Here is a 13,592-nt window from a genome sequence, read left to right as displayed (position 1 = left end):
GCCCAGCTCCGCCACATGGACCCCACATCCGCCACCGGGACCGGCGCTCAGCCCCCACCTCCCGGACCCCGGGGTCGGAGGGCCGCCCGTGCCGGGGATGCTCCGGCTCCCTCCCGCCGCTCTCTCACCTTCCCTGGCTTTCAGCAAAACGGTGTTGGCAACGATGTTTTCCAGCTCCATTGACGAGCTCGGGCAGCGTAGGTAGCGGCGGCACAGCAGCAGGACGTCACGCTCCCTAGGTGCGGAGCCTCCGGGCGACCATCCGCTCCTGCCTCTATTGCGCTAGCCCCCCTCGCATGATCCCTTCCTCCCTCTCCTCCGCCCGCAGAAGCTTCAGCCGGGCGGAGGCGGCGCTCCCCGCGCTATCTGTTCCCTCGGCGCCTCGCCCCGCTACTCCATCCTCCGCCCCGCCGCCTCCCCGGCGGTTTGAGGGCTCGGGTTCTCCTGCCTCCCTCCCCCGGGGGTGTGGCACCGCCGAGCGGCCCCGCAGCCCCGCGCAGGCGCCATCCCCGCCGCCGGCTCCGCGGAGCCGGGAACGCCGGGACGTGCGGGCAGGGAGCCGGACCCGCGGCCCGGCCGGGGGCAGCTCCGGGGGAGCTCCGCGGGGCGGGGGGAGCTCCGCGGGGCGCAGCGCGGCGGGGAGCGGAGCTCCGCGGGCGGGCGGGGGCGAGGCGCGGAGGTCGGCCGGGTGCCGGGCGCCACCCAGCGGCGCGGAACTCGGCCGGGTCGTGCCGCGTTCCCCCGCACGGGTGTTCGGCAGCGCTGTGTTTTGGGGTTTTCATCCCCGTGAGAGGTTGCTCGGGGCATCGGCCATTTGGGGAAAGTTGTTTTTAAACGCTAGGCTACGACATAAATCTTTTTCTGCCCGTACGAGACAGATGCTCGAGTCAGCATGATTCTGGTTTTCCTGGCAACAAGGTGGATCGATAGAACGTTCAGCAGGTCAGGCAAAGCAAGCGGAATAAAAACGACCCACCGCTCTCAGTAAGACTCTCCACCCATCAGTACTGCGTTGATTAAATCCATGCGGAGCAAATGGAATAAATGTGCAGTTTCTTGTTGGGGGAACATAGACAGTACTTTTTTTTTCTTTTTTTTTTTTTTTCCCCTCCTGCTTCTTTCTTTATCTTTTTTTTTTTTTTTTCCACCGATCATGTTTCTTTCTACAGCCAGCCAGACGTGACCTGCAATGGCAGGACTTGCAAATTGCTACTGAATGTATTTTATCAACACAGAAACAAATAACAAATAAACAAGGTAATAACAATATAAACAGTCAATGCACTGAATAAATGATACCTTGGACATGAGTGCAGTAGAGCTACAATTCATGCCTTGTGTGAGCGTCAAAGGTGGGAAACTTGCTACAGTTGTAGCCAGGACTCTGCTGTGCGCTACGTTCCCCATTCTCTCCACTTTGCTTCAGAAAACGTTCTATCTCCGGTAGCCACGCCGTGTTGTGGCTACTTCCTCTGTAATGCCAATTTCTATACAACAGCAGTTGTGTCTCTAAGTACCGGAAGATTTTTCTCTGATTAAATAATTCTTGAGGGAAAAATTGCTTCCTGGAAACCAGAGCCTGAGCATAGAGATGAGGTTCCTAAAGGGTGTCTGCCCTGCATGTTGTTTGACCACTTCTGTGCGAGCGCTGATGCTCGCTTGTAAGCAGAGCAAATTATACTTGGGTTAGAAGTGCATTTCACATCACTGCAGCCTTCCACTAATGGTCATCAAAAGGGCAGCGCCAGCATTGGAGTCTGACTGGCACTGGAAGACTCAGCTGCATGTTTTATTTCATAAAACATTTTTAATGTTACAGGCAAGCCCTATCTCCAAAGAGAAAAAAGAATATACACATCTTACACGTTGTTTCCTAAAATGTGTACCAGAAGCTTAACTTCTGCTGGTAGCAGTGCGATGTTGTTGTGCTTGCACATCCCAGGACCAGCTTATTCAATGGGAAGGGACTTACTGCACAGGGAGCACTGACTGGGTCTGGTGCATGACCTTTATATAGGTGCCACGTGAAGAGAGGCACTTGCAGATCTTAATTTTGGGTGGCTAAGCACTTGAAAAGCAGCACATACATATCTAAGGGCTCCACTGTTCCTCTTTCATTTAGTATCTATAGCTACATGTCTCTGCTTTAGTGCTATGCACAGTCTTCTGCAGTGCTGCCCTATGAAACAGAAGTATGCCTTCAGAGTGCTGATGTGAATCATCATCCTAAATATTTTGTGAATGTTTGTTTAGTTTCAGAAGGGGTAAGTAGTAGAATTATCAAAAGAGTCATAAAAGATCTACGTGGTGCTTGGGGATCCCACGAGCTACCTGGTATTCAGAACTGGCACAGCTCTTAACTTTGCGTTCCGGCACCCAAAGGCACAGTTACACAGTCCTCTCAGAAACAGGGACAGCAACAAAACAGAACGTTGCGCTGCTGCCTGAGTGGTTACTGACACTAAGCTGGATGACTTTGCTTTGAAGAAGATGAGAAGCAGTCACTGAACTTAAATGGGGCTGAGCGCAGGCAGTGGAAAGCTGAGCTCTGCTAATGGACTGCTGAAGTTCTACAGGAACGCGTTTGTCAGAGTTACACATCTATACAGAAGGCAGCAACTTTAAATTTGGGTCTATCAGTAAGAACAATGGAGTGGGTCTTCTTAATGATTCTTCTAGTGTTTAAGAAAATAAAACTTGTTTCCAATACATGTGAGACACCTTGGTGCCCTAGAACACAAAGGAGTTGTGTTCACTATCACAATGCCTACTTTGAATAACAAAGCAAGACGGCCAGTCCTCCCCCATCTCCCCCATCTCCATTTCCTATCTCTAAAGCCTGAACATAACACAAGGCTGTGCTTCAGCACAGGACTCTGAGGGATGGTCCTTTTCACACTCCCTGTGGATTGACAGATCAATTGTCACTGCACAGACCTACTTGACCTGAAGTCCATACACTGGTATTTTCAAAACTCACTGTAACATTTGGAATCTTACCTTATGACTTTCTTATAGCTGTATCTTCATTCTTGTGTCACCTTGAACACCTAGTTCACAAAAACAATAACAAAAGATTAGAAAGAGATACATTTACTTGTATCCATTTTCTCTTGCAACAACACAGACTTAATCCAGGCTATACTATGCCTGGTTTAATGAGCAATCAGTGTGAGTGAGGGGAAAATAAACTGCCCATTATCAGGAAACCTATGAGTTTGTTCTGTATATCTTAATCTACTCAGTGCTGTAAACTTTGGTGCTCAAATATGAATGAATAGACTCAAAGACAGTGCGGCATGTAAGAAGCACAGGTCTTCTTTTCAGGGTTAAAGATCCTAATGCAGCATTTGTGAGGAGCAAAGGGTAAAAATGTAGTTTGAGTTGTATGCAGAAAGCCAATTTTCAAAGAAAATGAAAAAAGGCTACAAAAAAAAAGCCCTGTTAAACTGGAAAATGTATAGTTCTTACTGTGGTTACTCAGCTTTTAAACAAAACACCTTTCATTTGAAGCCATTCAATAAAGGCTGAGGAAAACACTTTTTGAGAACTGAACACCAGGCTAAAGCGAGGCTGGCAGCCATCTTTCTTCTATGGGAGAAAAGAGGTTTGTAAACGAAATGCCAACGCCGTGTGAGACCCAAATGCATCGGCATAATAAAGATAGGAAGGCAGCAAAGCAGAGTGTGATATTCTGAGCCACTCTAAGGGATGAGTCATCGGCAGGGTGGGCTCGTGCAGCTCCAGCCAGAAGCACAGCAGCAACACACAACACACCCAGTTTTCTCCTATCCCCAGAGAAAAAGCGCTCGGCCTCAGCGCTGGGCATATCAGGATAAGGTCCCGGCTGAATCAGCTGTCATAAAGGGGCTTGCCTGTGCTTATCAATTGCAAACATACCCTAACAGAGGCTATCACCCAACTCCATGTTACAATACATAATTAATGCAGTAAAGCTTGCTCACGATTACCTCTTAGCTAGATTGCATTTGAAATACAATTTTTCTCACCTCCCACCGAGATGCTGTGTGAGCAGGTGGGGACACACAGACCCAGGAGAGCATTTGCGGGCAGCTGTGACCTTTTACAGAGCCCTTTTGCATAAGGACAGAGGCTGCCATCTACCAACAGCCATGGGGTGATGCATCATTTTCTCAAAACCCAACTTTTTCCTTTAATTTACATGAAAATATTTATGTCCCTGTAGTTTCGCTCCATTCCCAAATTTTGTTTTTTGTTTTGTTTTGTTTTGTTTCTTGCAATCAACTGTTTCTTCAAAGTAGAAGATGAATGACTGTGACAGCATTTAAGCATATGGAATAAAATAATCATCTAGAAGATGAGCAGATTTTATTTTTTAAACAAGCAGAAGTACACATCCCATAATCAGCACAGAATCTGACATTTCATGGTTGTCAGAAGCAGGAGAGATCTGTTAAGGGATTTCCTTGTCCCATTCACCAAGTGTAGAGAGAAGTTACTTTCCCACTGAAGCTTCTTTTGTTAAAAACAAACATTGAAAAAGCTCTTTAAAAACCAACCTCACAAAACCATGGTAACTACATATGAGCATTATCCAGTATTTTTTATCACAGATTTCAATTTATATATTTTCTTAACACCAAGGCAAATTTAATTATTCCCAGATAGGGAAAAAGGCATAAAGTAAGAAGAGGCAGGCAGGTGTCATAATAAGAAAAAAATAAATGTACATGTTTCAGTATCTATTCAAATGCCTTATCTACTGTTCTGCACCTTGCAATGATACAAATTTCTCTGCTAAAGCCTGCTGAAGTCTGTGGAAAGTCTTTCATCAACTTCAGATGTTAGGATTGTGTTTTAAAATTTGAATCCTTCAAAACTAACATGTCCATTCTCTGCTGATTTTGTGCTGTACTGGTATGAACCAGCACTCCATCACTGCAGGATGAAATGAGACTGGGGTCTGTGATTTCCCCGGTCTTTTTTTTTTTAATAACATAATCTCAATAACACTGTGATTTTAGAAGTGCTCAGTGACACAGCAAAGCAGAAAACCAACAACGTGCTGAGACAGATGTGCGCGTGACACCACTTGGTAAATTTATTCTGAACTACAGATGGCAAGAAGAACCAGGTTTAGCAGCTGCTTCAGCCTGCATCAGAACTGGTGCTGAGGAAAAGGAATGATTCTTTTGTCAGCCACACTTCGGCAAAAACAAAGCTCATCTTCAAATCCTTTTGCTGGGATGCCCAGTAAAAAGTAAAATGGAAAACAACCCCTTGTGCTAAGTGGCAGTAGTTTAAGATGTTGCCTAGAAGTCTTGGAAACTTAATTATCCTGTCTTCATAACAAAGCATGAGCAATATTTCCCCACCTGCATGCCAAGTGTTTAAACAAAGAGTTTTAAACAAATACAGCTTTCCGGGGAGGGGGAAAACACAATTTTAGAATATATCAACTTAGAAATTGTGAATAATCATCTGTTAGTGAGACAACCATCCTCAGGAAATCCTAGCAGTAGTCCCTTATTTTTACTGCTACAATGCAGCTCCTGCAGCTGAGGGAAAGGAACCGCTTTGGCCGGGAATTGCTAAGTCACAGTCCGGACCAATGATCGAGCACCTGGTGAAGGGACGCAGAGAGCACAGTGAAAGCAATTCACTTGTGTGACTAGAAGGTTGCACCCCTCCCTAACCTCATTTAAGTAAGGGCTGGCAGCCACAAAGGAACAATCTCTATCTAGAGACCTCTTCTTTTAGACTGTTTAGTGAATCCTGGTCTTTGGACAGGTAAGCAATTTTTGTTTGTTTATTTATTTATTTATTTAAACTGGGTTGTGACCATTACCCTTTTTTTGGCTAATTTAGAATTGGTTGTCTGGCCATCACCTTTCCCTTTACCCAGCTGTATCCTTACCTTACTGTTTGCTGCCCAGCCTTGGAGAAGTCGCTGTCAGGAGAGCTCATCTCTTGATGTGAAGGGGGTATCATTTCAGTACATGTGAATGCTGACATGCTAGTCTGCGTAGCTGTTTAAGGAGCTGGCCTAATAAATGCCTGATACTTCTTTGCTGCTCTTTGCCATCAGTTATTACACTGTAGATGTCCTCTTTCTAGCTCCATTGCTTGCTGCTCTGCTGATAGCCCTTGTGGTATCTCAGCAGTGGCTCTAAAATCTCCTTAAAATCTACAGCAGATGTAATTCTCAACAACTGCTTTTGCTCTCTTCATCTGCTGTTCTTCGTGGAGGCTCTGAAAGCTACAGGCTACAACACAGCTCACCCATAGTTTATTTGATATATTTTTCAGATAAATAGTATACTTGCTTCCACTTCTAGGCTTTGAGGCATTTTTTCAGAAAGAATGTCCCTCTTACCTACTTTTAGGTAAGAGGTACTCAAATATGCTGAGCAGCTCAGTCAGCTAACTCCCCTTGCACAGCCACTGATGTTCTCATCAAAGTCATCAGAGTCCTGTCCAAATAGTGCTTTCAGGCAGTCTTTGCTCAGCAAAACTGAGCTCCTATCTCAAACACATCTGGAAAACGCTAAGGAGAAGAAAGGGGCATCTGAGGTTTTTCAACTCAGAAACTGCTGTTTTAGTGACAAAATCAGCACATACCTATGCCCACATTCTCAAATGCACGTGCAGAGCTTTGCTAGAAGATCTTAAGCCTGAAGGGAACAGCTGCACATCAAAAGCAATAGTGAGGCATGTTTGAATTCAAGGAAATCAGTGGATGCAGGAAGCTGTTAGACTGCTATGGTGGTTAACTCTAGAGTATCTGTATCCTTAAGTCTCCACGTTTTCCTTTCCTTTCTCATTTCAGAATGACTAAAGGAACAGTTCATCTTCCCTAGTGTCATGCAGAACATCTCCATCTTCATCACCTCCTCTTGGATACTGCCATCTTCACCCAGTATCTCTGTGCACATATTAGTAGATACTTTTATTCTGGTTGCTCTCTTTGGCAGCTCTTGAGAAGATTATCAGAGCTACATTTCTGGCAGTTATTGCTTTTATCTATATTAATAAACTCAAGAGTGCCACAGAAAGGTGGCAAAACTGGTCTGTCCATAGTGTTAAATGTTCAGGAAGGTACCTGACATGCTTCTGGGCAATGCCAACTGTCCCAAACAGCTCCTGGGCGTGTTAGAGAGCTGATTCTGGTTAATAGTTAGTCAGGACAAGCAAGCTGTGTGTGACTTCCCTCTTCTGAAGGCTCTGAGAGCTGACTGTGACAGAGGCCACCAGACCACTTGAACTGGATTGGTTCCAGAAATAAGTTACTTTCATCAGAGCCACAGCGTCTGCACAGCTTCCAGGAGCTTTCTCATGCCACTTTGGTTGCTTTGGCCTTGTCACCCTGTGAACCACTGAGAAACCATAAGCAGCTGGGGACATCTCCCCTTCGTAAAAGGCCATGGATATTTATAAATGGCGATACTAAAGCAGCAGGATGGCTGGAAGCTTTACCTGAGTCAGATGTGGTCCCTCCCACAACCTGCACACCTCTCTGTGCTGCTGCCATCTGCTAGGTATTGGTCAGCATTTGGGTTTTCTGACTAAAAGGCAGTAACGTGACCATGAACTCAGTACAGGAAGAGTCTATTGCATTTCAAAATGTCGTATCCGTGAGCTTTCCGAGATCCAGCAGCGCGAGGTACGTTTTCTTTCTCTTTGGTGCGCACCAGCGCATACCGCACCGCACCCCGCCAGTCACTCCGCGGCAGGAACCACCTCCGTTCCTCCCGCCCCAGGACGCAGCACCAGCCGAGGGCGATTCCTGCCGCCTGGGGGCGGCTCGGAGCCTAGCACCGCCCTCGCCCCTCCTCCTGTCCCTCGCATCCCATGCCCACCGCCCGGCCCCGCCTGCTGCGCCGCGCTCAAGATGGCGGCCGCGCTGAGGGGATTGCTGCGCCGCGCGGTGAGCGAGGGCGGGAAGGCGGGAACGAGCGCGTGGCTTCCCCCGGTCCTGACCTTCGCGTCCCCGCAGGTGCCCGCCGCCGGGAGGACGCTGACGGCGCAGCCGCTGCTGTGCGCCCGTCGCCGGCTCACGCTGGGTAAGCGCAGGGCGGCCCCGCCGCGCTGTGCCCCGGGGTGGCAGCGCGGAGGCGGTGGCCCGCAATGCGTTATGTGTCCCCGCAGGCGCCTCGCGGCTCGCCGCGGCCGTTACGCAGCACGCCCCGTTCTTCAAAGGCACCGCCGTCGTCAATGGGGAGTTCAAGGAGCTGACCCTGGATGATTTCAAGGGGAAATACCTCGTGCTTTTCTTCTACCCTCTGGATTTGTGAGTGCGGCCCTGTCAGGCGGGGGCTGCGCGGCACCGGGCGGGTTGTCCTGGCGGAGCAACGCGGGCGGCTCTGCTGGGCTCGGGAGGGTTTAACCCGCAGCTCCTGGGTTCCATGCCGAAATCGCTCTGTGCCAGCAGCGGTTGGAAGCCGCTCTGCCCTCTCTCTAACTCTTGCTTTGAGTGCAGCAAACAGGCTCAAAGTTTAAGCTCAACAAAAGATGCTGTTGCTTTGGTGCTTGGCAACAGAAACGCGAGCACCTTCTGTAAAACCGGTCTGGAAAGCTTGCTGAATGGTTACAGTTCACTTTCTCTTCCCACCCAGCACCTTTGTGTGCCCCACAGAAATTGTGGCTTTTAGTAATAAAGCGAATGAGTTCCACGATGTGAACTGCGAGGTGGTGGCGGTTTCTGTGGACTCCCACTTCAGCCACCTGGCCTGGATAAATACACCGCGCAAGGTATGGATGGAGCAGCTCCTGGCAGCTTCCCTCCTTGGTTTGTTTTCTTTCCACAGGAGCTCCTGAGAAGAATAAGCAGTTCTGCAAACATTGATTATGATAAATAAACCGTCTGTAGCGACATGTTAAGTATTTTCTGCCTTTGACAGGACTTAGACTTAAGTTCTTTTAAGTCTTTCTGTTGTTGATCTCTTCCTCTGTAATTTGTTTAGTGGGGTTTGTTTTCTTAATTTTGCTCTTTTTAGTCCTGTAGGTTACATCATATATTTTAAGTTTATCTTTAGAGACAGGCATTAAGTACCCATGTCGGTGTCCTAGGCTGCTTGTGACAGCTGATGGTTTGTGAGGGATGTCACAGAAAATGAAAGCAGTTGTTCTGCTTCCATTCTGAAGCTGCTACTGCGAGGTACTAGTTAACAACAACCAGTGTAATGGAGCATTGTTAATATTGAAATCTTTTCAGCAAATGAGAATTGTTTCTGTAACATAAATTGAGGTATTTTGGTTTCTTCTGGGCAAGAACATGATGAAGATGATGTTTTTTTTTCCCAAGAGAATTCTCTTTCATTGTGCATATAAAATTGCATGCTTTTGATAACATAAAGGTTAGATGTAGGCAGTTAGAAGTGCCACAGAGTGGGTGTGGTGTAATCACTTCTTACATGTGTGGCCAGGGGGACAGCAGCCCACAAAAAGTGCTTATCACAGTTGAACTGGTCTGCCTCCAGGTACTTGGCTTTTCCTTGATAACATAAGAAGGAAGAAAGTTTGCTTAATTTAATGTGATTTGGCTGAACCAATCAAGAGTATTTAATCTTCTGCGTGTTTTGCTGAAGTTCTGAAATGTGATTACAAACTGCCTTCATTGCTTTATGGGGAAGTTGTTCAGCATGCACCACTCATGCCTTGTTTCATGCATGCGTAGCAAAACATTCTGCAGGGTAGAAGGAATTCCATAATGGTGCAGATGTGGAAACTGACACCCAGAGGAGTTAAAGCTTAGGTTCTTTTGACATCTCCCTGCATATTAGAACTCTGCTGCAGGCAAGAATTTGCAAGGTCAGGGTCTAAGTGACAGAGTACACAATGATCCACTGATGATGGCTGGAGTAGAAAAGCTAACAAATGCCAGTCCTATTTCAAGGATAACAGAGCTTATCTCTCTTGCTGTTCCAATGTGTTGTAAAAATCAAAGCAATCTTGGTTGACTTTCCAAATAGTATTTAAACTTAAGGGAGATTGCGTGCACTGCATACAGAGAGCAGCAGAATTCTGACATACCTGGTATGTTTGTGAGAAGCCTTGTGTTTCATCTGTATAATGTACAAGTTTCTCTCCCCTCCTCACCACGTTTAATCTTGTTCAATTTTGATCACTTAAATATGTAATAGGAATTCTTATATTCCAAGCTCCTACATGAGGTACAGAGGAAATATTCATGGAAATACAACTGTTGTCACTGGTACATTTTGCCAGCAAAATAAGCAATTCTAAAGTTCTCAGTGCTAGACAAGTTTTCATGTTCCCAACACAACAACTGTTTGAGTGCTTTTTGGAGCAAAACAAACGAAAACCCAAGAACCACTCTAGGTGAACTTCATGGTGTTTTGTTGTTAATGTACCTCTGAGAGCACTGAATCCAGCCTCAGGGTTAATCCTAAGCAGCACTAGGTTAACGAAATGGGATCTTGCTTTTTTCTCCAGAGTGGCGGTTTGGGCAAAATGAATATTCCAGTTCTGTCAGACCTCACGAAACAAATCTCCCGTGATTATGGTGTTCTGCTAGAAGGACCTGGCATTGCACTAAGGTAATGAATGACTGCTGATGATTCAGTTTTCTCCAAGAGAAACTGTACAGGGATCACATGAATGCTGAAAGATGCAACTTCTGTGGCCTTGCTGCTGACCCTCATCCCAGGAAAAGGGCGCATGTCCATTATGGCAAACTTGAGAATTTTTCAGACTTCTCTGAGGATGCATGCAGAGAACAGCTAGCCACTCTGTTCTGAGGATGGAAAAGGAGAGTTGGATAAAGAGCATTTTTCAATTTCTATGCTTTTCATAATTTTTTTTCCTCTTTTTCTGAAAGGGGAAGAGAGAGTGCCTGAATTTGTGAGCGAGAAGTTCATAGAGCTGTAGTCCTAGAGGCCACTACAGTCAAGCCTAGTTATCCTTGATGCTTTTTACTCCATGGAAATACTACAAGCAAATGATGGTCCTTAAAAGTAAACGGTTGCCTAGGAGTCTATTAGGGACATCCAGATTCTTCATTTCTTTTCATTAGAAGGTTTATGCTGGCTGTAATCCCCAAAGTAATCCTGTATTCTTAGTGTTCAGGTGCAGGCTTTTCTGTGCCATGGAGGTGTGGAGGGAAGTGTTTCATTTGATTTCTTTCCAGTGAAAGAGTGGCAGAAGTCCACAGAAGGCTGCTTAATGTTCTGATTCAATGTTGAATCAGTATTGTTCATTGTTGTTCTAGGTTGCCCTAATCTGTGCTGTTATTTTTCACTTCAAAATAGAAGCTTCTTTGTTGACTTCAGACATTTGTTTCTGAATCTCACCCTACTAATTAATTTGCTCTCTAGTTTCCACAATGGCTTATATATAACAGAAATTAACTGAGTAATTTATTGCATAAGCAGCTCTTCATTCAATACCTTTGGATTTTCATATAAAAAAGATACAGGAAGGATTCTAGCTATCAGCTTTGAAATACAGAATGAATTAGAAGTTCTGTCTTGTACATCCTGCTGTCTTAATAGTCTTGATGTGTACTGCATAATTTCACAACACCATACCAGTTTGTGGACTCTTAGCTTTGGATCACTGTACTAACAATACATCAAATGCAGTATTGCTGCTCCTAAGCCTGAAGCGTGCATCTAACTACCACCCTGAAATTGTTCATCTGTTTCTTGCCTTTGATCTTTAAATACAACTTGCATTCCTGAGATTTTTCACTCACTTGCAGAGGTCTCTTCATCATTGATCCAAATGGGGTCATCAAGCATTTGAGCGTCAATGATCTCCCTGTTGGTCGCAGTGTGGAAGAGACCCTTCGCTTGGTGAAAGCATTCCAGTATGTGGAAACACATGGAGAGGTTTGCCCAGCAAACTGGACTCCAGATTCCCCTACAGTAAGTGTCTGCTAAATATCACTGTTCTAAATATAGACACTGGCATGTTCTTGTGTGTCCCAAGGGATAAGAACTGCTTTAATAAGAAGTGCTTCAAAGAATCTCTTCCTGTTTTTCTAAGCCTGAGGCTTTCACTGGACCAATTCAGTTTATTTGTATGATATTAAATGTGTGATTTCTGTGAAGAAAGTCACTGACTTTCTTTTAGAAAACGCTGTTTGTATTTCAAATGTTTGCACTTCCCAGCAGTTGTCTATGGATTTTTATTTGCTTCATGCCTTGCTTGATATCTAGCAGGAGCAGCGTGTTACATATACTTCAAATTGGCAAGTAGGGGCTCATACTTCTTTCAGCCAAGTGCAGAAACAGAAATAACTTAATGTTTTTTATTAAAATATTTGTTTCTTGGATAAAATGTCAAGTCCATAACTTTTATATCGCAGTTACATCATACAATAACTACTTTTTTCTTCTTGACAGATCAAACCAAGTCCACAGGCTTCTAAAGAATATTTTGACACACATTTTGACACATAAACACTGAAGCGTAGATGAAACTTACTTGCTGTATGCTGAAGACATTAAGTGGCTGTGATTATGGAAGAAGAAAGGTTCTCATTTCCTCATGTTTTAAAACAATAATTAAATGCTGAAATACTTATTGCCTCTCTTGCCTTTTTTAAAAAAGAATAAGGTAAAAAATAAAGCTTTATTTTCCCCTTCAGCAAGTTAAGTTCTATGCATGCCTGTAACCAGAATGTGACAAGTGGATGAAAAACAGTTATGTTCCAGTTTGTTCTTTTTAGTTTGTTTTCCCTCTTTGCTTAACTAGCTTTGGGAAAAAGAAAACTCCCACTTAGCTTTTCTCGCATGATGGATGCCCTTCTGTAACGAGCTGGAAACGGTGCAAGTGGACAATACAGAAAACAGTTTTGACAGAGTTCTTTTAAAGTATTTTTTTTTTAGGGGATGAAAGGAATGTAACACGCACAAGAAAGTTTCTGTCCACAGTATAAGATCAATGTATGTACAAATTAAATCTTGCCAAATACAAAATGTCAAAATACAGTGCAGCTACACAGGAGTGTTAACAGGTATTATGAGCTTGCATTCTGGCTAGGAGATAATTAAAAATTTGCACGGCACTACTGTGCTTACTGGAGCTTGGTAACAATCCTCCTTCATTTAAAGCCTTGTTTGTCTGCTTGAATCTGCCTCCAGAAAATGTAAAGGTCGATTGTAAATTGTACCATTTAAAAGAATATAGCATACCTGCATTTGTGGTACCGTCAATAAATCCTAGTACTGACTTGCAGTAGCTGTCTTACTTTGCTTGCTTTCTGCTTCTCTCCCACATCGTCATCTCTCTCTTCTGAGCAGCCTGCCATTGCATTTTGTGCCTTTGCAGCAGCCAGCTGTGCTGGCTTTGTGGGGGGGTGAGGAGGGATGCAGCCAGACCAGTGGTGACAAGTGCTGTGAGGCTCACTTGGAGGCTGGTGTGCTGCTGCCACTGGAGGAACTGAAACGATTCTGAACAGGTTTCTCAGCATCTCCCCTTGTGAGCGGTGGGCAGAAGATAAAGGAACCAGCAGCCAAAGGCGCCAGTTCCCAAATTAGCCCTCTAATAGAGTCAGTGTTGCAATGTAGCTGAAAGGAAGGAAAAACAGGGAAAGGCCACGTTGTGGGTCGCAGTACTTGCAAGTACCTTTGCAGCACCAGCAT

General features: G+C 45.1%; 3 protein-coding genes across 3 annotated transcripts in view; 1 reads left to right on the top strand and 2 right to left on the bottom strand.

Moving 5' to 3' along the window:
* GRK5 (G protein-coupled receptor kinase 5) overlaps positions 1-459 on the bottom strand; it is a 162,475-nt gene extending 162,016 nt beyond the window's left edge. Inside the window, exon 1 of the mRNA XM_048944067.1 lies at positions 129-459. Within this exon, the coding sequence (XP_048800024.1) occupies positions 129-180 (52 nt within the window). The 5' untranslated portion in view covers positions 181-459. The remainder of the gene's footprint in view (positions 1-128) is intronic.
* Positions 1-13,592, bottom strand: part of INPP5F (inositol polyphosphate-5-phosphatase F) — a 949,391-nt gene that overhangs the window by 320,282 nt on the left and 615,517 nt on the right. The window lies entirely within an intron of this gene.
* On the top strand, positions 7,859-13,185 carry PRDX3 (peroxiredoxin 3). Its single transcript, XM_048944079.1, has 6 exons — positions 7,859-8,045; positions 8,131-8,272; positions 8,598-8,733; positions 10,438-10,541; positions 11,705-11,870; positions 12,351-13,185. Exons 1-6 carry the CDS (start codon positions 7,874-7,876, stop codon positions 12,405-12,407), a joined length of 777 nt encoding a protein of 258 aa, XP_048800036.1. The 5' UTR covers positions 7,859-7,873; the 3' UTR covers positions 12,408-13,185.

This window comes from Lagopus muta, chromosome 5 (genome assembly GCF_023343835.1).
Source record: "Lagopus muta isolate bLagMut1 chromosome 5, bLagMut1 primary, whole genome shotgun sequence".
Classification (NCBI taxonomy): Eukaryota; Metazoa; Chordata; class Aves; order Galliformes; family Phasianidae; genus Lagopus; species Lagopus muta.
The sequence above is the reverse complement of the archived record's forward strand: the minus strand, read 5'-3'. Positions and strand labels throughout refer to the sequence as shown.